General features: G+C 54.3%; 1 protein-coding gene across 2 annotated transcripts in view; it reads left to right on the forward strand.

Moving 5' to 3' along the window:
• Positions 1 to 24,699, forward strand: part of WDFY4 (WDFY family member 4) — a 240,722-nt gene extending 216,023 nt beyond the window's left edge. For both annotated transcript variants that reach the window (XM_087824106.1, XM_087824105.1), the window contains 11 exons: positions 2,029 to 2,182; positions 4,469 to 4,560; positions 9,848 to 10,060; positions 12,366 to 12,513; positions 13,617 to 13,801; positions 14,145 to 14,303; positions 18,422 to 18,601; positions 19,914 to 20,096; positions 21,241 to 21,325; positions 23,811 to 23,922; positions 24,633 to 24,699. In XM_087824106.1, coding sequence (XP_087680232.1) covers positions 2,029 to 2,182; positions 4,469 to 4,560; positions 9,848 to 10,060; positions 12,366 to 12,513; positions 13,617 to 13,801; positions 14,145 to 14,303; positions 18,422 to 18,601; positions 19,914 to 20,096; positions 21,241 to 21,325; positions 23,811 to 23,922; positions 24,633 to 24,699 — 1,578 coding nt within the window. The remainder of the gene's footprint in view (positions 1 to 2,028; positions 2,183 to 4,468; positions 4,561 to 9,847; positions 10,061 to 12,365; positions 12,514 to 13,616; positions 13,802 to 14,144; positions 14,304 to 18,421; positions 18,602 to 19,913; positions 20,097 to 21,240; positions 21,326 to 23,810; positions 23,923 to 24,632) is intronic.
• Positions 24,700 to 27,769: the final 3,070 nt, after the last annotated feature.

Genomic DNA, 27,769 nt, shown 5'->3' on the forward strand with positions numbered 1-27,769 from the left:
GGTGCTGCTTTTGTATTGCAGACGTGAGAAAACCCATTAATTTTGAAGCAAATGTATGCAAATGCATTTATTAATATAGGAAATAGGAAAATCAGTTATTGCTTCCTTTATAAATAATACAGGCTTAAGTTTTAAAGATATTACTTTTGCTAAAATGCATTAGACAGCTGTGAAAAAATAACATTTTTCTTTGTGGTAATATCTTTAACCAGATTTGTAGCACTAACAATATTTCCTATGTATATATTATTTTTATTTAATACAGGTAATCTTTTTATTACCAAATCATATTGTTTCTCAGGAGGTTACCATCAGCACTCATAAAAGCTGCAAAAGGGAAATGGGACGACCAGGAGGCATCAATCTCCCACGGATGTGGGGCTGAGCTGCAGATTAAATACACAAAGCTCTTAATACGTTTCACTGAGCCACTCGTTAGGTGCAGATGTACTTAAAAACACTCTTTCCCTATTCTGTTTCCATTTCAATTTGAATCAAGCGGTGGATGCCATCCTCTAATTTCAACCAAGAGCAAAGTGACCTTGGAGAAAAGCCCATCTGTAAGGTGCCCGTGTACTGTGGTTGGAGCACCAGGGGAAACTGGGTCTCTTGGGGCCTCTGTCCTGTGCAGAGTGACCCACGAATATCACTGTATCCTCAAGTCTGACTTGAAAAACTGACCGGCCAGGATATGCAGGGGTGTGTGCCCAGGCCCGGGGTCCCCCGGTGAACTCTAACAGGACAAAGCAGGGCCTTTGGAAGTGCAACCGTGGGCCTGACCCCAGTTCTGCCACTCCCTGCTTCGTCAGGAACCTCTGAGGGCCCGTTTTCTGGTCTGCAGGGTGAGAGTATTGCTTCTTTCCTAAGGGCCCTGTTGTGAGGGCTGAGAGCACCTCTGTGTACAAGCGCCGACCCGGGGAGGGCTGGCCAAGGGCGGGCTCGCCCCCTTGGGCAGCGGCCCAGGCTGCACTTAGGTCGACAGGGCGGGGACATACGTTGACAGTTGTCCGTATGAGAAATAATGCAACAGAGAGTAATACAAAAATAAACCCTTCCGAGTACTCAGACTAACTGCAAACCTCCTTTTGCGCACCCTCTGTGCTGACATGAAGCCCCAGGCCCCTGGAGAGTGAAGGGAGCTGAGGGAGCTGAGGGAGCAAGAGCAGGACTAGCCATGTGGGTTCTGCCCCTTTGTTTCTGGAGCCCTCTGTCCCCAGCGTCTTCATTCCTCCACCTGCGACCTCTCTGCCTCCTCTGATCTCAGGACAACTTGATGAATGAAAAGAGCAGGAACTGAAAAAATTAGCCTTAAGTCTTGCCTGGTGCAGGTGAAGCTGCCAAGCTCAGGACTGCATCGAGCCCGCTGTGGAAACAAACAGTCCTCAGAGCCGGCTGCCCTGGGCTGGAGCTGCGGGCACCTCGTCTTCATGGTGTGCCTCCAGCCCTCGCCCCAGGCCTGCCCTCCCTCCTCAGGGCTGCTGTGTCGCACGTCGCCATGTGCGGTTAGATGGCCCTGCCCAGCCTGCTCTCCACCTGTTTCTTGTCCTCTGCTTAGGGCACTGCCGCCTTCTCCGTCCCCGGGCTTCAGGCTTGCAGACTCTCCGGGGTCCACTTCTCCAGGAAAGCAACCCTGACCCCACGCAGGGCGTCGGAGCCACTCTTGGTCCTGTAGTCGGCTCTCTGGATCCCGTCCTTGGACCTGGCTCAGAGCCGGCCCTTGGAGGATGCGGGGAGTGGTCAAGTGGCCGTGGTTTTCCTCCCAGGTCTGACCCCTTGATTGCGGGGATCACTTATGCATCCTTTGCAGAAGCTCCCAGCGCAAGCTTCCAGGGGATGGTGGAGGGACCGCTGCGTGAGGAGGCCAGCACACGCGTGCACACTGATGTGTGAACGTGCGCGTGGGAGGAATGAGCGTTCTAACGGCAGAACCCACGTCTCAGGGGCAGATGGACAAATGGAGGAGACGCCAGCAGCGCCGCGCAGCGGGGCTCTTCCTCGGGCAGCTCCTCATGTCCCCTTTCCTCGCAGGGGGGCAGTTTCGACGTGGCAGACAGAATGTTCCACAGCATGAGGAGCGCGTGGGAGTCAGCCTCCAGGGAGAACATGAGCGACGTCCGGGAGCTGACCCCGGAGTTCTTTTACCTGCCCGAGTTCCTGACCAACTGCAACGCCGTGGAGTTCGGTGAGCGGGCCGCGGCCGGGCCAAGGCGGGCGGGACCCCCCACCGTTCGGGACTTCGTCAGATCTTTGCCGAGCAACTAAAGCTGCCCCTCTCCAGACCCATGCGGTGGGTGAGAGGCCGCCACTGGGTGGCAGCACCCAGCGAGAAGGCGGGAGCTGAGGGAAGGTGCTGGGCCCAGACGGCTCGGAGCCCCGGCCCGCCCGCGACCCTCCCAGGCCTTCGCCTGTAGCCAGGGCTGGCCAGGGCGCGCAGTCCTTGCTAACAGCAGGTCCTGGCTAACTGCCCTGCTGCGTGACCTCGGGCAAGCCCCTGACCACCTCTGGCCCCGTTTTGCTCCATGTCCCACAAATGGCTTAACTTGGACTCCGAGGGAGACACAGAAGTGCTGTGTCTCTCAGGACAGGTTTCCGGGTGGCACCAAGGGCGGCTGTATGGGCACCCTGCTCTTCCTTCAGGCCTCACCCCTGGATGAGCCAGACTTTTCACCAGCTGCTGGAGGCCCATATATCAGAGGCCCAGCAAGCAGGTGAGCTGGGGCTGCGTGTACACCCCAGCAGCCTTTACTGCAAGCGTCAGGGTGGCCTGTGGAGGGGGTGGTCAGGGCCTGTAGCAGCTCCCCACTCAGGGCAGGGGGCTGGAACCAGCCACCCGGGAGGGGCGCTCATGAAGTGTTGCCGGCACACAGCTGGGGCCCAGACCCCCCCTCCGTCGGTGTCCTGCTTCCTCAAAACAGCACATTCGGTCCTGTGCCTCAAGCCAGGCCATGTGCAGGCCTAGGGAACATGGTGAAATGAGATGATCCAACCCCTGCCCCACCTCTTGTTTGGTGGTTTTCAGCCAAAATACCTGTGGACCATGCAGAACATGCCCGTTCCCAGGCCTGTGCCCAGTGAGTCTGAACTTGGTGGCATTGGCCACGTTCAGGTTCTCAGATATTCACGTGCATCAGGAATGAGAATGGACAAATGCGAAGGCCAGTTCCCATGGGGCGTGGGGCCCCAAGAAAGAGTAAAGGGACCAGGGATGGCGGGAGCCAAGAGAGGGTGGCCAGCCGGCCTGGTGTGAGGGGAGTGCTGGAGGGAGAGGACCCACTCTGCCTGGGAAAGGGAGGCGGGCTCTGTGCAGAAGTGGAGAGGGGCTTAGCTGCAGAAACGGGGCACATGCCGAAGCTCAGGTGTCCTCGTCCTCGGGGAAGTCAAAGCACCTGACTGGTGCAGGCGTTTCCTTAGGCGCTGGGGATTCCGCTGGGTCTCCTGGAACAGGTTGCCCTGAAGGTGCTTATATTCTGTGCAGAAATGGGCGAGGGGGATGGAAAATATGCACAAATAAATGCATGAAATGCTGTTTGACACTGAGAAGGTAGGAAAGTGGTTTGAGAGTGACTCAGAAGGCCCTGTGTTATTCTGATCCCCAGGAAGGACCTGCCCAAGGAGGTGACAGGTGAGCTGGGACTGAGTGATGCGAAGAGCCGGCCAGGCACAGCCCTGCAGGCCACAGAGAGGAGGGGCAGGTCTCATTCCAGCTGCACCATGAGGCTCTGGAGGGTTTAGGCAAGACTATAGCTAATGTTTACTGAGCAGCCCTCCTATGCCTGGAGCTATTCTCAGCACCTTACGTATATTTCCTCCTTTACCCCTTACACCAGCCCTGGGAGGTAACGAGTGAGGAAAGTGAATCCCAAAGCCATTAGGCAGCTTGCTCAGGTTGTGCAGCTAATGGGGAGGAGAGACTCGTGCTTGAATCCAGCCTCCTCTTCGTAATGTCTGGGGAAGTGTTCTCTGAAAACCTAGCCGTCCTCCTTTTAAAAATGGAGAGAAAATGCATGCATTACAGAGCTGAATGAAGATTCAATGAGACTGTGTGTGCCAGCACCTAGCAGAGTGACCTGGCATAGAGTTAGGTGCTCAAAATATGAAGCTTTTGTTGTTACTGTTGTTACCTCCATGTTTTAGCACTGCACAGAAAGCACCATACGAGAAGGCACAGAGTGGTGGGACAGAAGAGGTGAAAGCAGTAATGACACCGCAATTGTTTTATACAACTTGCAAATCAAGCGCAGACACTGCCTGGGAAGCAAGGACAGCTCTGTGGAGGGGTCAAAGGCTTAGAGGCTTAGAGCATGGGGCATTCTAGACAGGGGGGCTGGAAGCACTGCACCTGCGCAGGACACAGCCCACAGCCCCATCTGCACAGACCAGTAGACCTGGACAGCACAGCGTTACACCTGATTCCTGGCCCAGTGTGCTCCCCTTTACCCAAAGCCCTGTTCTTTCTCACCCCGCTCAGGCTGCATGCAGGACGGGACGGCACTGGGGGACGTGCAGCTCCCTCCCTGGGCAGATGGGGACCCTGGAAAGTTCATCAGCCTGCACAGACAGGTGAGTTGAGCAGGCTCATGCTGAAGTCCCAAGAATCCTGAGTGAAGACCTCAGCATCCCTCAGTCTCCAGGGAGACTTTCTGTGTGATTGGAGGGCTAGCAGTGGGTGCATCTGAGGTTCTTATGTCGGGAGAGCCCAGAGAACGGTCTGGGCTCCATGCCCCAGGTTGGGTTCTGGGCTCTTTCAAGAGCTTTGTTAGGCTTTGTCCTTGTGCCAGTTTTCTGTGAGGGTCACTTGGGAAGGAAATTCAGATTCTTGTTGGATGCCCTGGAGGGCAGATCAGTGTCTTTATTCAGGCCTACAGGAAGGGCCACACATGAGGCCAAACTTCCCAGGATAATTCAGAGAGGGACTGGAGGCCCCTAGAGGTCCCCGCTGGCCAAAGGGTTTACCGGGACTGGGCAGGACATGGCTTTTTACCCAGAAAGGTTGATACAGGTGGAGAGGAGAGGCCACTTCAGGCCACATATGCTGGGTTAGCATAAGCACATGAAAAAATGTTTATCATTAGTCATCAGGGAAACATACATTAAAACTACAATGGGTGCTAACACACTCACAAGAATGGCTAAAATTTAAAATACAGATAAAACCAAGAGCAAGCAAGAGCGTGGAGCAACCAGAATGCATCACACCTTGCTGGCAGGAAAAGCACAATAGGATAGCCACGTATAAAACACCTCGGGAGTTTCTTATAAAGCTGAAGATGCATTTACTGCATTGCCCAGCAATTCCACTGGTAACTATTTGCCCGAGAGAAATGGAAATGCGTCCACAGGAAGGATGTCCGTGAGAATTCATGAGTTTTATCCACACTAGTAAGAAACTGAAAACACTCGTGCATATCAACTGGTAAAGGGTAAACAGATAATACGTGTACACAATGCAATAGGATTTCACAATGCAAAGGAGCAGCTGACCGATACGCGGAGCAGCATGGTGAAGCTCAAACACACGATGCGAGGCAGGCGAGTCAAACCCAAGCTGCATACTGTGCAATTGCATCTATGTGACATTCTGCAGAAAGCAAAACAGGCCAAGCTCAGGCCAGTGGTGACTAAGGTCTGGAGGAGGGATGGTGGGAGGCAGTGCCAGGGACCCTCGTGAGTGCATGTGAGCGTCCTGTATCTCCATCAGGGTGATGGGAACATGACCGCACACGTCTGTCAGAACGCATCGAACTGTGCATTTGATAAAGGTGAATCTCATTGGGTGTAAGTTACACCTACAAAGAAAAGAAAGCAGGGGAAGGCCTGACGACTGGCAACATAGCTGTGCCTTTTCTTTGCCCTGATTCCTTTGTGAAAAGAAAGTTCTTCCCCGGTGTTTCTTTGCCTTGCCCCCGGAAATTCAGTAACAGCAGCCGTGCCTCCCGCAGCCCACTGGGTGCTGAGACTCGGCCAGGGATGAACTTGCCCTTCAGGAGGCAGCGCCCCTCAGGTGTCCTCAGAGACGTCCTTGGCCTGGGGCGAGTGAGACGGTCACTCCACGGCGGCTGCAGATGCTAATGGCGCGGGGGGGGGGGGGAGGGGGGGGCTCGATCAATAACCACAGAAGTAATGGGGAGACTGTACCTGAGAGCGCTACAAGGGTTAGAACAGAGAGCCTTGAATACAGGTTAGAGCCGTGACCAGGGGGCCTGGGCAGGGATGTAACAACAGGGAGAGGGCTGCTGGAGGAATGAGGCTGGGCTGGAGCGGATTAGATGCTGATGATCAGTGTTCATGAAACCGTGGAGTAGATACTTCTGAAGACCCTCTACTCCATAAAAGCAATCAAAATAATGGGAAAAATGGTCATAACAAACTTTTCAGAACTCCAGAAATTAACCAAAGCCTTGTAACAATCAGGGCAATGTTCCTTCAAGGAAATTGGCTGAATCTTGGTAAGCATAGCAAGCTTTGTGGTGTTTTAACTTGCACTATTTCCATTTCTCCTCTCCAGCTCATAGTAGCCTTGAAAATCAACAGACTATGATCACAGGGAAAACCAACAGCCTGGCAGTTATCAGAGGGGGCAGGATGGGTTAGAGCTTCTTCAAAGACCCATCCAGGGAACTGTCATTATTTGACCAGAAGGGTGGTTCCCAGAAAGGCCCCACATGGAGCTGCCCAGTGCAAACAGCCTTTTCTTCAGTGGCATTTATTGAAAACAATCAGAAACAATTAGCAGTATGGCTGCTAGAGGCAGTAGATAGTAATTGGCAAACAATATTTTGGATAATGATAAAGCTTAAAAGGAAAACCTAGGGAATGAGATGTTTCTCTGAGGCCCTGAAAAACTTAGAAATATCCCTGGGAATCTAGAGGGACACACATCTATAGGGCTGTTTTCATGCACAAGGCTGTGATCATGCTCAAGAAAGACCTAAAACAGCCCTAAGCCATGCAAGTAGGATTTGAAGGTAAAGGCAGGGTTTTTAACTGCCCAGCTGAACATTGAAACCAGCCCTAACTGCACAGAGAGCCCCTTGGTAGACGGAGAGACTTACAGGTTTCAAGTATTTAAAGAAATCTTCATCCACTTATTAGCTGACCATTAAGCTAACAGAGCATAGATGTCAGTGGCCACACACAACAAAAAATACAGACTTTATAGAACTAGTTCAGAAAAGTTACTAAACAACCAACCATAACAAACAGCACCAACCACAACAAGTCCTAGAGAGAGGGGAGTCTGATTTCCAGAATCGCTACATCATATTTAAAATGTTTGATATTCCATAAAAACTATAAGGCATGCAAAGTGAAAGAGAGTATGGACCATACAAAGGGGCTGGAGGGGGGAGCAGTCAATAAAACTACACCTGAGGAAGCCCAAACTTACTAGACAAAGACTTTACATTAGCTACTGCAAATATGTTTCAAGAACTAAATAAAACCATGTGTAAAGAATTAAAAGGTCATATGATAATTGCACCTCACCAATAGAGAATATCAATAAAGAGATAACAACTGTAGAAAGGAGGCAAATAGAAATTGTGAAGTTGAAAAGTACAGTAACTGAAATGAAAAAATTCAGTAGAGGAAATTAATAACAGGTTCGAGCAGGCTGAAGAGAGAATCAGCAAACTTGAAAGATAAATAATTGAAAATATCAAATCTGAGGGGGAAAAAGGGAAATTAATGAAGAGAAATAAACAGAGCCTAGAGACCTGTGTAACGCCATCAGCATGCCAACAGACACATAAGAAACTCCAAAGGGAAAGGAGAGGGCAAGGGGCAGGAAGAGCATTTGGAGCAATAATGTTCAGAGATATCCCAAATTTGATGCAAGGCATTAATTTATGCATCCAAGACGCACTCAGGAAACTCCAAGAAGGGTAAACTCAAAGCGATCCACACTCAGATACAACATAAACTGTCAAAAGATAAAGCCATGAGAATCCAAGCTGGTGATGGAGTAGGTGGGACTTACACTCACCTCCTCCCAGGACCAAATTGGAATTACATTAAATTATAAAAGAATCAACCTTAATAACCAGCTAAAGACTAGCTGAACAGAAATCTTGTGACTAAAGATACACAAAAGAAGCCACATCAAGACTGGTAGACAGGGCAGAGCCTTTCTCTAAGCTGGCAGCCCCTAGAGGGGACCCAAACTTCACCGCTCTCAGGAACACAGGTCCTGCTGGAAGCCAGCAACATCTGCCTCTAACTACGGGTGACACCTAACAGGAAACAAAGAATTAGCAGGGGGGTCCAAGCATGCTCAGCCGTTTGTGGATATCGCTCACATGGAAGGTGCTGGCTCAGGGCACCCAGGTTGCTACACATGAGCAGCAGAAAATGTGGGGCAATGCTTGGATGTCCCAGTTCACCTGAGAGGTGGCGCCTGTTTCTGCTGAGCAGAGCCCAAGATCTGCCCTCATTCTTAGTGATTTCAATCTCTCACCTCTCAGTTCCTTAAGCTTCACTCTCCAATGACTTTTACCTCCATTCCACCTAAAGTCATGCACTCCTATAGACACCTTAACCCACCTGTAACTGCTCTACCTTCAAAATCACTCAAACAGCCCAGTGTGGAAGCCACATCGTCACCTTGCTGGTTGCTTACTTCCTAAAGGTATTCTTCCCTCAGTACATACAGCCCCCTGTTAGTGTCACCTGTAGTTTGAGGCAGATGTTGCTGGTTTCAGCAGGAGCTGTGTGACTGACTGAGAGCGGTGAAGTCTAGGTCCCATTTGGAGGCTGTCAGCTTTGAGAAAGTCTCCGTGGCTGAGTCTGGAACATCTGTCCTCCTATCTGGGGACAGAGAGGGAGCTTGCACATGGACAAATGTTCCTCAAGGCCTTCACACCTGCCCCATAGGTGCAATGGTGCAATGTTCTTCCCTGCTGCATGCTCTGGACTGCGCAGAGTGCCCCAATCAGGAAAGCTCACGTTCCTGGGGACTGAGCTGCCTTCAGAGGCAGATTCTGGTCTTTCCTTTCCAGGAATGATTTAGAAAGCACCCCAGATCCACAGTAATTTCTAAGTACTTGAGTGAAGTGAGATCTGCTCAGCGAGGCTGGATATCCCCCCCCCAGTTCTGAGGCCTGAAGCTTGGGGGCTGGGACGGTAGTTTCAAAAACACGCATGAGCCTGCCCTAGAAGTAAGCTAATCATACCAGCCAGAAAAAGGTGGTGCTAATGGGCGGAGACAACACACTAAAACCCCGCGCCAGGCCCGGTACCTGGTGGGTGCTCAGTGTAATCATGGCAGCTGATGCCATGGAGATCACTGTGCACCAGGCATGAGCACAGACCAGTCTGCACATAAACCCACTAAGAAGGTACAATCATTGTCCCTATTTTGCAGATGAGGAAACTGAGGAACGGAGATGTTTAGGAATGTAGGTGGCAGTGCTGGGGTCCAGTCTTCTCCAGAGCATGTTCTCGGAACTGCAACACTTAGTCTCAGCCTCCCAACATTCTCTGGCCAGACTCAGCTCTCCCTCCTGCCTGCGTCATATCTCAGCAGGACCCTGAGACTTTGTTTTCAGTCTGGCCTCTTCCATTTGGCTGTCACTCTCAGACTTGCTTGACAAAGATATTCTGATCCAGATGGTTATTTTATGAAGTGGATGAGCTAGCGTGGCTGTACCACTAGCTGGAGGCAGGAGTTGGGTGGTCCTCGAGTGGCCCCCACCTCTTCCCACCTAGAACTAGTCAAGTCCAGGGAGGCAGCACTCATTTCCTGTGGACAGCCAGCATCCTGAGCCACTTGCCCCTCCTGATCTGAGCAGTGAGCACATGAGTCTCTGAGAGGCCTGCGTTTTTCATGCTCTTTGGGTTTTGCTTCCAGGCTTTGGAAAGCGACTTCGTCAGTGCCAACCTCCACCACTGGATAGACCTCATTTTTGGGTACAAGCAGCAGGGGGCAGCTGCAGTGGAGGCAGTTAATACCTTCCACCCCTACTTCTACGGCGACAAAGTGGACCTCAGCAGCATCGGTGACCCCCTGATCAGGAACACCATCTTGGGGTTTGTCAGCAACTTTGGACAGGTGCCCAAACAGGTACAGCATGTCATGTTCTCTGTTTTCCTTTAACAAATAAGTGTGCACAGCATAAGCTTGGGGGGGGGCATTTTTTACTGCGATAGGAGCAATGAGAGGACTGAAAAAGCAGAATGGTCTCTGACCATCTTCCTGTGCTTTCAATGTCAAGGCTAACCCTCAGCTATCATCTGATATTGATGAAGGTGATGGCATTATTAATGATAATGATGAAGGCTACATTCATCTCTGATGCATTTGATGACACTATGATAAATTCTCAAAATTTAATTCTTTCTATGTATCTACCCTCTAGAGTTGTTGTGAAGATCCAAGAGTTACGATGTCAAGTGCTCAAAAGTGCCTGAAATATGATTCGCACTCAACAAATGTTAGTTATTAGTGTGGTTGCCTCATTGAATTCTCTCATAAGCTCTGTGTAAAGGAATTAATTCTTTCACAGATGAGGAGACTGAGGCTCAAAGAGGCTAAATAAATAATTTGCCTGCAGTTGCACCATTAGCAGGTGACAGGTAGAGCTCTAGCCTCACCTGGGTGGCTCCAGGATCCGTGTCACATTGCCCACCCTGTGAGAGCAGCTCTGTTCTGCCCCAGCCCTGGTGAAATGGCAGGGGTCTCACATGGGCCTTGTGCTCCGCTGGCTCCACCCCTCTCAGGACAGTCATGCAGCAATGTGGGCTGTGCATTCGTGTTGACACCTGATGAATGGTGTGCAGGAGAGTTAGATATTATTTACTAGATCCTAGCTCTGTGGCCCCTCCAGCTTTAGTTCAGGGTAGAGAAACCTGATCCCTGAGCACAGCCACCTGGGTTTAGAAGCATGGTCCCACAGCGAGGGTCCCACAGCTGGGGTCCCCCCTGGGCAGTCAGGAGTCACACTGAGAAATGAATGCTTAAGGCCTTCCTCATGTGAGATTGCACGGGCTCATCTCAGTTCATGCAAAACAAATAGTATTTTCTCTGCCTGGTAGTAGGGAACATATCTGTGTTTGCTCAGCTTTGGAAAGGGGCGTATGGAAGGGCCTGAGGGGGCTTGGAGGACGGGTGCCCACCCCCCTGTGGGTGTTCTCAGGGGAGGCTTATTAGAAAGGAGAGGGTTTCAGGAGAGAAACTTGGGTAGCCTAGTGACTTTATTTCTTTCATTTTAAAAATAGAATACAGATAAAGCAATTAAATAATCAAAATAGCAGTCACCACCATCTAACGGTGTTCTTGTTCAAAAGGAAACATGTTTTTATATCACGTGATCATGAAGTACGCACAATTTCAGATTCTGATTTTACTTAATGATATATCATGTGAGCTTTAAAAAATATTTCTGAATAATTACCGGAATCAGAATTCTCCGTGCGGTCCCAGCCCGAGACTGTGCTGTGCCATCGGGGCTGCGCCTGCCGACGCCCTCACAGGGACCTGCGCTTTAGTGGTTCTGCCCGCAGGAAAGTGTTCTTTACGGGGTGCTCTTGGACAACCACCGTTCTGGTTTCGGTTTCTGTCGCTCACCCGCCCAGCCTTTCTAGACAGGTCAGCCTCTGGTGGAGGGCGACGGCGGAACCAAGGCTGTTCCAAGGCCCCTGGCTGCCCACTGAGCCCTGCTGAGGCCAGCCCCGCCTCAGCCCCCGCCTCAGCCCCGCATCCTGGCACCAGCGGGAACTCTCTCGTGGAGGGAGGGGAGGGCTGGACGTGGCCTTGGCTGGGCTCCCTCGCCCCTCAGCAAGGATTCTGCCAGGCAGCTCCACCTCACACTTTCTGCTTTGCCTGCTTATGGAAAAAGTTTGGCATTGGGGACAATTTGACAATAGAGATCTAAGAAAAGTAAAAATAAGAAGGGCCACTAACGGGGTTTCCTGTGCTCCCTGAAGTACATGGACAGACAGACGCTGAGAGTTCTGTTGGTGCCAGGTGGGTGTGTCTGCACGGAGTGTGTAGGGGCAGGGGAAACACCAGGAATGGCCCAAGCAGATGGAGAGAGACGCGATCTTAAATGGGGCAGCTCCCTGGGGACCAGGGCCTCCTCAGTGAGGTCTCCCCTTTCCCAGGCAGCCAGGGAACTTCTGCCAGCCGGTCCTGGCCGTGCCCTCGAGAGGGAAGCTGCTGCTCTCCGAGACCCAGCCCTTGTCTGTGACACCCAGGGTTTAGCCACATGGCCCTGCTTATGCGGGTTATGCTCGTGCTGAGCACAGGAACAGTTGCAGCCCAGGTGCCGAGGAGCAGAGGCGCAGCTGCAACTTGCACATGGACAGCTGCTCCTCTGGCCCTCAGCCCTGACGCTCTTTGCTCTGTGTGTCATCCCTTGTCTCTCCAGCTCTTTACTAAACCCCACCCGGCCAGGACCGCTGCAGGGAAGCCTTCGCCTGGAAAGGATGGCTCCACACCTTCAAGCCTGCCGGGCCACCCGCAGCCCTTCACCTGCAGCCTGCAGTCACTGAGGCCCTCCCAGGTCACAGTCAAAGGTGAGTACCTGGCACTGCTTGGCTTGGCTCTGTGATCCAGAGCTGTCCCTTTAGTGACTGGTGTTCCTCTGGGGCTTCAGGGACACAGATGTCAGTAGGGGCTTGGGGTCTGGCTGTGTCTCAAGTCGCAGCAGGAATCTGAGGCGGCCTCTGCTCCAAGAGTGTCAGGACCAGCTCCTGCAGACCCTGACTTCACACACACACACACACACACACACACACACACACACACACATACACACACACACCCCTCTGTCTGTCTGTCTCTTTGTCTGTCTCTCTCTCTCTCTCATGTGCACACATACCCTCCTTGCCTTCAGAGCTGAATGGAGAAGTCCCAGGTTTCCTGGGGGAGGCTGTAGCTTCCCATCCCTGGTACTTGCAGTCACTTGATCCTGGCACCACGTGGGCCTGCAGCCAGTTAACAAAAGCATGTGTCCTGGGGCAGGTGTCCTGGGGCAGGTGTCCTGGGGCAGATGGCCTGGGAAGAGTTCCAGCCCTGTCACTTCCTGGGGAAGCTGTGTGTGAAGTTTGATGTCTGTGCCACCCTGGGGTGGGCACTGACCTGGGGAAATCCCACTGCAGGAATGTTCTGGTCCCAAGAAGTGTAAGGTCTGCTGTTGTTTTTCCCTTTGACGCCTAAAATCAGTGTCCTTGGCAAACCCAGCCCTGCTAGATATGGTGCGTGGGGGGCAGGAGGGACAGAGCCCCCAAGGCTCCTATGGTTCTGTGCCAACTGCCCAACAGCCTTGGCCCCTCCCCCCGTGCCTCATCCCTAAGGGACACCGGAGACCTGCATGGCCACTGAATATATTTGCTAAGTCAGAGGTGGAACTGAGGGCCAGGGGACAGCCGCGGGCCATGGGACTGGCTCGGGGCCAGGGGACAGCCTCAGACTATGGGACTGGCTTGGGGCGAGGGGACAGCCTCGAGCCAGGATCTAGAGTGGCCTCTGGAGGGAGGCCTGGAAACGAGATGCCTCGGCCAGTGGTTGCTGCCGAGCACGTGCTTTGCTGAGTCTCTGCCCTCCGCTCATTCCAGGGCCCAGCTAAAGGGGTGCTGTCCTTTGACATGTGAGCTCCACCATACTAACTGGAGGGCAGATATGTACCTTTTCTCTCTAGGCTCAGAGTCCCCCAAAGGCGCCATCGGCCACATCGTCCCCACCGAGAAGACCATCCTGGCCGTGGAGAGGAACAAGGTGCTGCTGCCGCCCGCCTGGAACAGGACCTTCAGCTGGGGCTTCGATGACTTCAGCTGCTGCCTGGGGAGCTACGGCTCGGACAAGGTGAGGGCCGGGGCAGGGCGACTGCAGGCGGGTGAGGGGACCAGGGAGCAGGGCGACTGCAGGCGGGTGAGGGGGCCAGGGAGCAGGGCGACTGCAGGCAGGTGAGGGGACCAGGGAGCAGGGCGACTGCAGGCCCAGCCTCCTTCATGTCGGGGCAGAGGCGTCAGATGGACGGGACTGACGTAAGCACAGTCCCCAGGACCCACATCTTGCAGGTGGTGGTGCCCCAGCCGGGAACGAGAGGGTTCACGTGACTGTGCCAAGGGCCTGCAGGCCGGGCCTCTGACCGCACTGCAGGGAGTCGGTGTTGTTAGTGAGTGTGCACCCTACTTGTCTTCCGCAGATCCTGATGACGTTCGAGAACCTGGCCGCCTGGGGCCGCTGCCTGTGTGCCGTGTGCCCGTCCCCCAAGATAATCGTCACCTCCGGGGACAGCACTGTGGTGTGTGTGTGGGAGCTCAGTATGGCCAAAGGCCGCCCGAGAGGCCTGCACCTCAAGCAGGTACAGTGGCCCAGACAGGAGCGGGGGTGGGCAGGTGCGGTACACGGCGGGTGTGCCTTGGGCAGGTGCAGTGCCCTGGCATGCCCCAAGCTGCGGGCCTCAGGAACAGAATGCAGTGCGGTGCTGAGGGTGGCACATGGCTCTGTGTCATCCGGGCACCATTCCATACCTGTGGGTGGATTTGAGAAGCGAGAGGCACCACTCACACGTCAGTGTCAGTGGACCTGGTTCCTTGCCCTGGAGGACGTGTCTGAGCACCTGCCCTGGGTGCTTTTGTGTGGACAGCCTCAGCTTACCCCCCCACAGCCCTATGGGGTGGGCACCCTTATCGCCCCTCACTACTGGTGGGGAAATAATAGGTGCAGGGAAGTCAGATGATGCGCCCACTCATCGAGCCAGGAGATGAAAGGCAGGAGGGGCTGCGGCAGGAGGGGAGCAAAGCAGACGGGGGGGCGGAGGGCTCCTGGTCCCCCCGAGGAGCCGCCGCTGCTCGCGGTGACACGCAGATCCTGAGGATACGCTGCCCTTTGCTGGGGCCGCCGCGCGGGACTCTGACCTTAGAGAGCCCGCACTGTCAGTCTGCTTTCAGGACTGGGGCTCAGGAGAGTCGCGTGTGCTTTCTAATCTAGGCTCGTCTAACTCCGAGCCCATGATTCTCCCTGTGTGCGCCTGAACCCGCCCAAGGAGATCCCTAGGGGACACCCCCAACTCTACCATGAATGTCTTCTGACGCCTGTTTTGTAGTTCGGCGTATATCCCTAAAGTAGCAAAACCAAAACCAGTCACACAGAACTGACCACGGACAGGCTTGCCAGCCCGGACGCGTTGCCCTGGACGTGACCCTGGGCTTCTCGGGGGGTGTGCACACGGGTGGTGCATGGTGGCCCCCGGTAACCAGGCGGGGGGAAGGGAACCTGGCCGCCCGAGGGAGCCGGTCAGTCCTGCGGAGGAGGCGGCCACTGCCGAGGGGAGCATGCAGGCGGGTGCAGCGGCCTGCCCGGGGCTCCCGGAGGAGCCCCCCAAGGCCAGGCTGGGGCTTGAGCTGCTGCCGGCTCACGTCTCGCGTATTCCTTCCTGTCAGCCGCTGTGGCGGGGGCGGGGTTTGTATCCCAGGCCTCGGTGAAGAGGCCGTGCATGCTCTGCAGACTGCCCCTCTCCCAGGCATCACTCCGTGGGGGGCGGGAGGTACAGCCCAACTCCGAGCCCAGCCTTGGGGAGCCGGGGAAGCAGCCCTCCCACCGCTGCCCCCAGGTCCCCTCCAGTAGGGAAGAGTCTCCGTAAAAGCCCGGTACTGACGCATAAATCAAGAGGAGAAGGTACGGGAACCCTGCTTGCTCTTACTCCTAGGCAAAAGGAAACCCTGTGTCACCACCCTACAGAGGCTGCCAGCGCCTGGGGGACCCCCCAGACTACCAGCTGCTGAGCAATGGGAGTCAGTCCCCCCAGCTGGTAACAGAAGTCATCGTTAAATAGCTTCATAAACAGTTCTTGAAAGTGTTTTATTTAAAAAGGTATTACACTTTTAAAGACAAATTTCAAATTCACTCCAAAGTAGAATGATGCCCTATAATCCCGGTGGAAGTTCCCAGTGCTGCTTACCGCCTCCCAGGTGCACACTTCGGTGCCATCCTGGTCACCGCCCAGGTTTGTGTAGTCCATGTTCACCCAGCCTGTCACATCGAGTCCGCTTTTCTACAGTCTCTATAGTTTACATTTCATTTGTTCCCTATTATTTCATTTCCATAAAATTACATTTCAGTCGTTTTATGTCAGTTCCATCAATTACGTTGTTTCCAAGCTGTGGCTGTTTTGAACAGTGAGGGGAAAACATCCTAGAGACTGCTGTTGGCTTCTCATTCATTGTTTCCTTAGAATAAATTTTTTAAGGAGCAGAATATGGAGCAGTGACACAGTGCTTTCTGTAGGTCCCATGGCCTCACGGTGCCACCAACACTTAGCGAGGACCCCACTCACCCCCATGCCCAGCATGAAGAGTTATTTCAGGGGTTTCTTTTATTTAGTTTTTGCTACTTTAGTTAGGTAGAAGATAATATGATGGCGTTATTTTTTTTTTTAATATGTCTTTATTGATTTCAGAGAGAAGAAGGGAGAGGGAGAGGGAGAGAGAGAGAAATATCAATGATGAGAGTCATTGATCAGCTGCCTCCTGCACGCCCCCAACTGAGGATCGAGCCCGCAACCCGGGCATGTGCCCTGACTGGGAATCAAACCCCAATCTCCTGGATCCTAGGTCGATGCTCAACCGCAGAGCCACTCCCGGCCGGGCTAACGGGGTTATTTTAACTAACTGTGCAGAGAGGTATTATTCTGAGGAGCAAAGGAATTGACTGAGGTCACATTTAAAGCTGCTGTCCCCTTCTCTGATTTCCCAGCCCTCCCGGGTGGGTGGCTCAGCTGCCGCCTGGTGCTGTGGTTCAGGCAGCCAGCCTGCGTAGGCGGGGGGTGCCCGTGTATGCGGGGGTCCCTCCCCTCCAGTGCTCCTCTGCAGAGACCAGCCCTGTGGCCCCATCAACCAACAACAGGCACGGGCGCCAGGGCTCAGAGCGTCTCTCTCTGAATCCCCAGCCCTTCCTCCCGGCCCCTGGCCTTCACTCTGTGCAGTCACCGTGTCCCCTGTGGTCAGAACTTAGTCACCAGACTTAGCTCATTCCGAGAAGACAGCCAGAAAACTCCAGTCAAATCCCTGCTTTTCTCTATTCACTTAGACAGTTTCCGTTTTCCCTGATGACTCAAATCTTCTGTGGGCCCAGAACCTTGCCAGCACCATCTGGGTGTTGCCACGTTAGGTTCCACTGAAGACACGTGGAATCTGAGGCAGCACTTTCCATTGCTGTGACCAGGCAGTGACAGCTTTGGCCCACGTGAGTGAGCAGCGGTCTGTTATGACGGAGGTTTACCACTAGGTCAGCCGGCTGACTGATTACAGAGGTCACCACTGTTTCCGTCTGACAATGCAGGCAGCAGGCACATGCTGTACAGAAGCTGTCACATCAGGCTCACCGGAGTCTCTGGGATGGTTACACCGTGCCGGTAGCAGTTCCCAGCCCCTTGGGGACATGTCCCTAGAGAATGAGCCCTCAGGCCATATCTGAACACATAACCATCCCTGGACCAGGCCAGACCCTGCACAGGCCAACCCGAGGGGCTGAGACTGGGGCCCCGAGTCACTCGCCGCCACGTGGCTGAACTGGCCATGAACCTGGTTCCATCGACTTGAAAAGTCACATCCTTTTGACTATGACCTGAGCTCCCCACGTTCTTCCAAGTTTGGTTTCCAGGGTCACCTGTGTTTCTGAGGTCCCTCTGGGTGACGCCCAAACTTGAGCGTGCGTGAACGTTCCCTGGAGGGTTTGTGAAGAGCTGGGGGTGGGGCTCCACCCCAAGTTTCTAATTCAGTAGGTCTGGGATAGGGCCCAGCTGTCTGCGTTTCCCTCGAGTTGCCGGTGACGTTTCTGCTGCTGGCTGGGACTGCCCGTGTCGTAAGCCAGGGCCCTTGCCCGTTAGGTGTGCGCTGCTTCAGGACGGGAGGCGGGGACGGGGGCACAGCAGACGCCTGCTGCCGCTGGGCCTCGGCCCCAGAGACCACGGAACTGAGAGGGCCGCCAGGCCCGTGCACACACACGCACGTACACTCACGCACACACTCGCACAGCTCACACACACCTACTCACACACATACACTCACATGCACTCATCACACTCTCAACACACTCACACACACACCTCCTCACCCCCCACACACACTTTTACACATTCACAAGCACTCATCACACATTCTCACACACACTCACATAGTTATACATACACTCCACACACATACTCTCAGACACATACACACGCATACACTCACACACAGTCACACACACATTCTCACACACATACCCACTCACACACATAAACACATGCACACACTAACACACATTCACACACACTCACAGGAGGCTCACACACATACGCCACAGGCTTTGGAATCACTGACTCTCCCCACACCTGTTTCTTCATCTGGGGCCAGACAGGGAAAGGGAGGGTGGAGTATGTCCCCAAGTAGCTGAATTGCTGGCCCTCTCATAGCCTGTGTTGCTGTCTCTGGTCCCCAGGCCTTGTATGGACACACACAGGCTGTCACATGCCTGGCAGCATCAGTCACCTTCAGCATCCTGGTGAGTGGCTCTCAGGACTGCACCTGTATCCTGTGGGACCTGGACCAACTCACCTATGTGGCCCGCCTGCCTGCCCACAAGGAAGACATATCTGCAGTGGCCATCAGTGACATCTCGGTGAGTCCCCCTTGCTCAGTGTCCGTGTCCTTGACATGTCTGTGAGCCCAGGTGCTTGCATGATAGACTGTGCCCCTCGAGAAAACCTGGGGGAGAGAGATGCTGAGCACCCCAGAATGTAGAGCGTGCCCCAAATGTGTGGAGCATTCTCTACACAGCAGAGTGAGCCGTTGACATGTGCAGAATCGGGGGCTAGGTGTCATTTTGTGCTTCCTTCCTTTTCTTCCTCAGGGTGATGGGGCAGCGGGAGGTCCCTGTTCTGGCCTGGGAACCAGGGAGTGTGACAGAAGTTGGCTTTGGTGAGGGGCCTGCTGGGCTTCGCTCATTCAGCTTGTTCACTGAAATCAGTGTTGACTCAGCAGCTGCCTCTGGTTCCCATGGCGGGAAGTGCTTCTGCTGGTCTCCCCGTGCTGGCTGCCAGAGATGAGCCTGTCAGGGACGTGCGTGCATGTGTGTGTGTGTGTGTGTGTGTATGGGAGGTAGAGTTAGAGAAATACATATATAAGTCTCGGTGTGGACTTTCTCCCAAGCTAGAACCCCCATCACAGGGCATGGAGTTCCTTGAGAAGGCAGAGGCTCCACATCTACTCATAGAAGACCCCAGGGCTCCATCCAGGGCATTGAAACAGTAGGAAAGGGGAACACAGGTGGAGGGGAGAAGATGGAGGAGATTCCTGGTGCCAACTTTGGCTGAAAATGGTGCTCTGGGCAGGCTTAAATCCCAAATGAATGTTACATGGCAGATGGAGAATGGGCAGATGAATGGATGGGTGGGGAGATAGAGGCATGCATGGGTAGGTGATGGCAGAGGGATAGACGGACAGATAGGTGTGCGGGTGGCTGGCTATTTGGGTGAACTCGTGGGTGAAGGATGAATGGAAGGATGGAAGGACGCTGGTGAATAGATGGATGAGTGGATGTACTGGTAACGTCTAAAACTTCTTAGAGACAGGCTGGCAGCCAGGTGTAGGCCCTGAGTCCAGAGCCAGGGGTGGGCACAGGGCCTACACCATGCCAGCCAGGATACTGCCAGGGAGAGGGTTGTGAGAAGAGTCTGCAGAGTGAGCCAGTCAGCTTGTCAAACATATGGTCACAGTATTCAAAGGGCTAGGAATTTACAGTCGTGTGAATGCAGAGCAGACCTCTGAGTCAGCTTGGAAGAAGGGGTGTCTCAGGAGGTCTTGGAGCACCTCGGTTAGTCTTGAGAAGAAAGCAGGCCGAGGGTGCTCGGTGTACAAATTGAGTGGCCGAGCAAGTGGCTGGTGGGCAGGCAGTGACCCAGCTTGGGGTGAAGCCGGATCTCACCGTGCAGGGCACCATTGTCTCCTGTGCCGGAGCCCATCTGTCCCTGTGGAATGTCAACGGACAGCCCCTGGCCAGCATCACCACGGCCTGGGGCCCAGAAGGAGCCATAACCTGCTGCTGCATGGTGGAGGGGCCAGCATGGGACACAAGCCACGCCATCGTCACTGGAAGTCGAGACGGCGTGGTCCGGGTAGGTGGGTCTGGGGCAGAATAAGGGCATGGCACAGAAACGCGCTCATCTGCGTTCTGCCCGCTTCCCCCGAGGGCCCGAGTCTGCAGGCTGCATTAGACCATTCCAGGCCAGGTCCCTGCAGCAAGAGAGGGCAAAGACGAGGCTCTTCCCAGGTCAAAAGTTTTAAAAATTATATGTAATTTTATACATACATACACTCATGTAATGAAATAAATGTTTATCACATGGTGTGAAAGTTGAATGGTCAAATGCATGAGAACATAGCCTAGTGCTGAAAAGAGATAGTTGGACCATCCACTAATCCATTCACCCACCTGTCCCTCCATCCACTAATTCATCTACCCATCCAACTGTTTATCTCCCTACCTACCCATTTGTCTGTCCATCCATCCATCCATCCATCCATCCATCCATCCATCCATCCATCCATCCATCCATCCAATAAAAGATCCACCTACCTACCCAATTCTTTATCTCCCCTCCCTCCCTCCCTCCCTCCCTCCCTCCCTCCCTCCCTCCCTCCCTCCCTCCCTCCCTCTCTCCCTCCCTTCCCTCCTTCCTTTCTTCCCACCCGTGTATCTATCCACCCATCTGCCCTTCCATTCATCCACCAATGAATCTATCCACCCACCCAACTAATTGTCCCACTACTCATCCATCCATCCACGTAACATTCATTAAGCTCTGGCTCTGTGCCAGTCACATTACACAAGCCATAGGGTGCGGAGAATAATAATAAACAGGTCGTTGTCTTCAAGACGCTCCTATCCTAGGAGAGGACACATGCAGGAGAAACATGCATGTGGTTCGTGCTACCATTAGGATAATCACAATGGCCCATGGATCCTCTGGGGATGATGGCAGAGGGACAAGATGGCATTAGCTAAGTAACGTGATAAACAGGCTGCTAGCCTGGTCCCTGCAGGTAAGGGAGACGCACATGAGCACAGGGGAGAGTGAGCCATTCACGTGCAGCTGTGCGTGGCTAACCCTTTGCACAGGGAAGCCGGGGGCCTAAGTGACCTTTTCCCGAGAAAACATCACCATCAGAGGCGACGAGGCACCCTGCCCCCAGCCCTTCCCCAGGGTCCCGCAGGCAGGGTCACTCCCCAGCCCATGGTGTTTTCTCCTTTCTGGGCAGATTTGGAAGACTGAGGAGGTGAAGATGTCTGTTCCTGGGCGGGCAACACCGGAGGAGCCCTCAGCTCAGCCCAGCAGCCCAAGAGGTAACTGCCTGCTAGGGGTGCATGTGGGGTGCATGAGAGGCACCTTTGCTTTGCTCAGCCCTCCCTCTCCTCTCCCCTCCTCAGCCCAAGGGCTGCAGCTCCACCCCAGGCCCCCAGGGAGGCCACTGAGTCCCTCAGATGTCACAAGTTGTGAGGTGCTGGGGAGTCAGGGACACAGTTTGCTGCGAGATGCTGGTGGGATGCAACAGCATGGAGAGGCTCTGTTGAGTGCTGACCTTACCCTGCAGGGACCAGTGAGCTCCGGGGGAGCGACTTCGATGTGTGAACAGTGGTGGTGGTGGTTGGGCCTCCTGAGCATCGGGAGAGGGACACACCTTGCAGAGCTGGATTCGATGCTCTGCACCTGCCTGGGGGACTCTTCCGTGTCCAGCTCCCCAGCCCAGGGCCTGCGTCCAGCTGGAGAGCCAGCCTACAGGCAGGAGCAGGGAGGGGCCTGCCGTGCCCCTGGGGAAAGGCCGACTTTCCACAGGCCGCAGGCTGCCCCATTAATCCTGGCTCACCCCGCCCAGCCATGGCACATTCTTCAGACCGGCTTGGAGGGCCGTCTGCATCAGCATTGCCCAGGAGGTTTGTTACAACGCAGCCCCAGGGCCTGTTCTCAGACCAGCTCCTGGGAAAGATCAAGGGTTATTAGAAGTTCCATGTCTGTCAAGTCCCCAGGTGACGCTTGGGATGTGCCTCAGTAAGAGGACCACTGCTCGGAGCAGATGGGGACTGAGTAGAAAATGTTCCGCCTTCTGCCATCAGGCCACGGGCACTACCGCCACCGTGGCCGTCACCGCAGAGCTGTGAGGGAGCAAGCTCACCATGAGCAGCTCCACTGTGCACACTTCCCACACCTCCTCTCATTCCTCATGGCGACCCTGTGAGGTGGCATTACTAGGGCAGTCCGTGGGTTCTGGAAGTACCAGTGGATTCACAAGTTTCTACTAAGGGCCCAGGGTTGTGTGAGGCTGTGCTCATTGGCAGTGAGGCCCAGGGCAATGAGAAGCGGGAAACAAGGCTCCAGACCCAGCTCTGTCCTCAGTGATTTCTCTGGCCCTCGATGATTTCCCCCCTCTGTCAAGTGGAGGTATTTTCTGTACATCCTAACTGGTAGAGAGCGGGTGGCAGAAAACATTATAGACACAGACAAGCATCTACTCAACAAAATGCAGGTAATCGTTATGACTCCGACTCCTAAGAGAGCGCTCCCCTAATACACCAGCTGACGACACCACGGAACTTACAGGATGCCCCAGGCTCTCAGGTCCTCAGCCTTTCCTGCTGTCTGTCCTGACCTGAGGGCACCACTGTCCCTGGCATTAAGTGCCAGGGTGTGGTTACAGTTCACCGCAGGGTTCGGGTGGAATGTCAGGAGAATACAGAGACAGTCATAAAGGTCAGGCTGGGCCGCGGCTCAGTTAGCAAACCCACGCACAGGCTTGCGAACCTAAGCCAGTGGGGGCCTTGTTCTCCCAATGTTGCTCAAAACTGTTGTTGGAAAGGGACCAGTATTGGGCATGACACATGGGTATTTGCTTGTGTGGCCTCATGTTTATTACTCCATTCCTCAAATGTCATCAGGGGCGAGAGAGGAGAGCCAGGAGACACTAAGGGCTCTGCACGTGTGCCCAGCTTCTGTCTGGGATTCCTTTACTTGTCATTTGCAGCATCACCAACCCAGTTGAGTACAGTTTATTTTAGGAGCCTCCTCATAGACTTGGACTCAATCTGGTATGTAGAAGTGCTCGGGGGGAGCTGGTGTTGACTTTCCACAAGCACACACGCGCACGCATTTCTGGTGCACGGCCGTCTGCACACATAAGCAGCCGCCCTGGGACAGCGGGGGCAGCTGCGTCATTCCCGCCCTGGCTGCAGCCGGGTGGCTTCGCAGGGACAGACGCAGCTGATGTCTCCATCTCGCCCTCCGCATTGAGGGGGTTGCTGTCTGCCCCCAAATGTGGCCATTAAAATGAGTGAAGTAACAATCATTGAGTTATATTTTTTGAAAAAACATTCTCAGCATTTAATTACTGGTTGTGGTGTGAGAGGATTTAGATAAGTTGATAAAGCCAACTTTATGTAATTTATTTTTACTAGGCAATTAAGGGCTGCATTACATCCTGGCAGCAAGGTATTGTGGGGCATCTTATTAAGCATAAAGCCAGTAAACACTGATGAACAATTTTGCTGAACTAGGCATGCAATTTAGAAAGCAATAATACACAAATCCAATTTGGTTCACAATGGATACAGCGGCACGTCAGCACATGTAACTATCACAGCCTGCAAATTAAATTGGGACGGTCCTTTCTGCAGCAGCACAGGCCAAGATTAAATATATTTTCCCCTCAATTTAACAAGTTGCTGACCACAAATATAAATATGTGCGCATGTGTTTGTGGCCCTCCGTGCGGATGCACACGTGCAGGTGCGTGAAGCCACTGGGTTTCCTGACTGTGCTCTCTCACGCTCCCCACAGGTCACAGGTGGGAGAAGAACCTTGCCCTGTGCAGAGAGCTGGACGTCAGCGTCGCTCTGACAGGGAAGCCCAGCAGGACCAGCCCTGCAGTGACAGCTCTGGCCATGTCCAGGTAACGACGGCGTGGCTTCCCCAGGCCTCCAGCAGAGGGCGCTGTGGCCACCCCTAGGAAAGTCGGGGCCTCTGGGCTCAGGCAGCCTCCTACCGGACTCAGGAGGGCCCACCATGCACAGGGTTCAGGCCAGGTGGCCGTGTAGGGTTCTTGGAAACGTTTTTAACACACCCATGCCCTTGCTCTCTCTCATTGAATACCCACGAATCCATAAAGAAATCCAAAAGGTAAAAGTATATTGCTTTGGAATTTTATCCTACGGAGGAACTTTTCCCGAAGTCCACTGCTGATTGTAATGTTTGGGGTGACGGTCATCCTACATTACAGAAAATGCCTTTTGAGCACCCTAAACCAATGCAGAATATTCAGTGTCAGATGCCACGTGGGGTCCTGCATCTCTCACAGGATTGGAGGCACCTAGGGATGCTGGAGAGAGAAGGCCAGGCCCCCACCCTGCTCCCTGGAGCCCCGGCTTCCTGAAGAATCCCCTCAGTGCTTTGGAGGCCACAACATAGTGCAAAAGTCCCCCACCCCGGGGCAATACATTCTCCAGTTCTCCCACCCCCGCCCCTGCCTCAGGTGGAGGCCAGGGGCGGGCTTCTGGGGCCCTGGACTGAAACCTCCGTGTTGGCCACTTCCCAATTGCGGCTGGGATACGGGGACTCACAGGCTCACCACTAACACTCCTGTCTATTTTTTCTCTTCCCAAGAAACCAGACCAAGCTCCTGGTAGGCGATGAGAAGGGGAGAATATTCTGCTGGTCCACAGAAGGGTAGGAAGGGAGAGATGGTGGCAGCCCTGGCCTAGCAGCAGTAGGCAGCTGCTGGGATGACACAGTGCCCGGGAGAGGAGGAAACCTCAGGGCCCTCCCCCGACCCCAGATGGCCCCCGAGGAAGGGGCTGGCTGCCGTTGGAGCCACCAGAGTTCCAACTTCTCCACGGCCCACGGGACCTTGGCCTTGGATTGCATGAGGATGCGCTTTCACAAATAAGAGGAGCTCAGGTGGGGTTCCTGCGAGCGGCACGCATCCCAGCTGGAAGCTGCAACTCTGATGCCACCTGAACACCAACCACACAGGACTCACCTTCCAAAGAGCTACTGCACGGGGGGAAAATGGGTCACTTACTGGAATCTAATGGGAAATATTGTATTGTCTTTATTTTATTAAAACTACTATTTTCCAAATATAAGAGCTCTTGAGTGTAAAGTTGCCACACTTTCCACGCAGGTATTTGCAACTCTAGTCTTAGGAAGTTGGAGCCTCAGGGAAGCCCTGCCCCCCTCCAGGGTGTTTCTCAGCCCCTCCAGTGGTCTTGCTGCCCTGCAGGGCCTCACTCAAGGGGCTCCTGAGGCATAGGACACGGACACAAGGCTGCCCATTGCCGGCATAGGAAAGTCAGCCAAGAGGGCCACCCCACCTAGGCCTGCCTGGGCTTCACACCCCACAGCAGGTGGTGGGTCCCCGGCCAGGCCTTAGCTTGGCAGGCTCTTCACAGGCCCTATTCTTATGTGGAGGTCGAGGGCCACAGTCTACATGCTGATTTGGGGCTGGAGCTCGTCTTGGAAAACCTGGAGGCCATGTGACTTCTCTCCATGTGAACGCAGGGCCCCTCCCAGGAATTCCAGTCCCTTCCAGTGCCTGGGTCACTCTTGGTTCAGTCCTTGGGCATTGAAGGCCTCGCCCTCACACTAATGCCTTCTTCCCACCCAGGCTTCAGGACTCGGAGGAAATTCACCTGCCTCTCAATGAAACCCAGCTCGGGGGGGGGGGGGGGGGGGGGGCGCACCGGGACGTGGACAGCTGAGCTCCTTAGCCTTATCTCCTCTCCCTGAGATTTCTCGGGCATCCAAATTGTTCCCATATTCCTGTAAACTGTGCAGGGGCCCCGAAGACTCCACCCAATTTGGCTCAGGGCTGGGGATGGCAGGAAAAGGACTGGGGTCTCATGGCTGTGGGACCTGGCCTCCAGGGGCAGTGAGACAATTAAAGACAAATGAGGAAGCAGAAGCCGTATGTAGCTATGTCCCAAGTAGCGAGTTTGGGCGGTTAGAAAATAGTGATCTATCTGTAAACTTTGAAGAATTTGCAAAGGGGAAGGTGGGGAGAGAAGCGTCTCAGGTGGGGCACTGCCCCCTGGGCGAGGCTGACCCTGTGCCCAGGCTCAGCCACCCCTCACTGCTGGCAGGCCTGTTAGCAGACAAGCCATTTCAGTCTCCTCGTCCTTCAGGGCTGCACCAGACGCCATAAATTGAAGAGCAGAAAGCAGCGCTCCCCAGGAAAGCCGAGAAGCAGGTCGTAAATACCAAGCTGGGCTGCTGTCATGTTTCAAATTCGGGTCGCCGTGCTGGCCCACAGCAGAGTGATCTGCTGGCCCCTACGGGTCCGCTGGCCCACAGGCTCTCTCGGGCGCATTCACCCAACAAGAATTTCCCCAGCACTGCCCTTTGCTTCCCAGTATTGTGGGGAAAAGGGGGGCTGGTGTCAGGTCTTGTTACTAGAGTCTGTGCAAACAAAGCTGACTTGAGGGGAAGAGCTATAGTGGGGACATCGATGCCCTGAGCAAGGCACAAGTGTCATTCCGACTCCATAACAAAGCACCACAGGCTGGCAGCTGACACAACAGTTTCCTCGCAGCCCTGGAGCCAGACCCCAGAGGCCAAGGTGTCAGCAGGGCTGTGTCTTCCCTCTCCTTGGCTTGCAGATGGCTCTTTTCCCTGTGTCCTCACGTGGTCTTTCCCTTATAACGTCTGTCTCCAAATTTCTTCTTTTTATAAGGACAGCAGTCAAATTGGATTGGGTCCCACCCTAATGGTGTCATTTTAACTTAATTACCTCCTTAAAGATGCCATCTGCAACTATGGTCCCATTCTGCAATACTGGGGATTAGGACTTCGACATATGAGTTTCAGAGGACACAATTCAGTCCAAAACACTGGCTGAAGGAGGTGGCCCCAGAGCAAGACCTGGTGGGGGGAGCAGATAAGACCTGGCCCTGCTGAGGTGAAGGGCAGGATGTCATAGGAAGAAGCAGCATTGGCAAAGCCACGGGACGCGTGGGCTGGAGGGACAGTGAACAAGTGCGCAGACAGAGGGCCAGGCGGAGGCTGGGGCGAGAGGCTGCTGCTCGGGCTGGGGCCGGGGGCAGGCGATGGGCGAGGCCAGTGGGAGTGAGGCGCAGAGATGGACCATCCCGCGCACCCTTCCCGGTGCCCGGCTCACAGGAGGTGCTCCACGGCCGTTGCTTAGCGTGTGCACCTGCGGGTGCGTGAATGTGCCCCCGGGGCAGCCACGCGGAGCTGGTGGTTCTGGGAGTAAAAGAACATCTCAGAGATGGCAGGTCCAGCAGCAGTCCTTCCACAGGTGGGTAAAGCGAAAGGGAGTGAAGGAGAGGGGAAGAGATTGGAGGACGCGGGTGGGGTGTCACGGTCTGGGACCAGGGTGGAGTCGGGGTGACGCCAGCAGCCTGGGGGTAAGCTGGTCAGTGCCGTCCATGGCGCTGGAGCGCAGGAGGCTCCAGGGAGGAGGGGAGGGCTGGGCAGAGTGCTGCCCGGGGGATGGAGAAGCACGGAGCACGGTTCCGGCCCCCGCAGCTGCACCAGGCGAGAGTCGGTGACCGCCTGGTCACAGCCTAAGGCACTAAGGCGAGATCCTGGCCTTGCACTGGGGCCTCTGCACCTTCTCCAGGACCAGTTCTTATTGTCTGCAGGGGGGAAGCTGCTCTGCACACAAATCCAGAGGGAACAGGGGCACTCAGGGCCTTCGCTGCAGACCTGGTCACACTGTGGGCTCCAGGGGGTTAAAAACAGTCTACTGGGGAGACAGACAGAGCAGCCCGGGATGGGGG

Source organism: Miniopterus natalensis, chromosome 14 (genome assembly GCF_054644295.1).
Source record: "Miniopterus natalensis isolate mMinNat1 chromosome 14, mMinNat1.hap1, whole genome shotgun sequence".
Taxonomy (NCBI): domain Eukaryota; kingdom Metazoa; phylum Chordata; class Mammalia; order Chiroptera; family Miniopteridae; genus Miniopterus; species Miniopterus natalensis.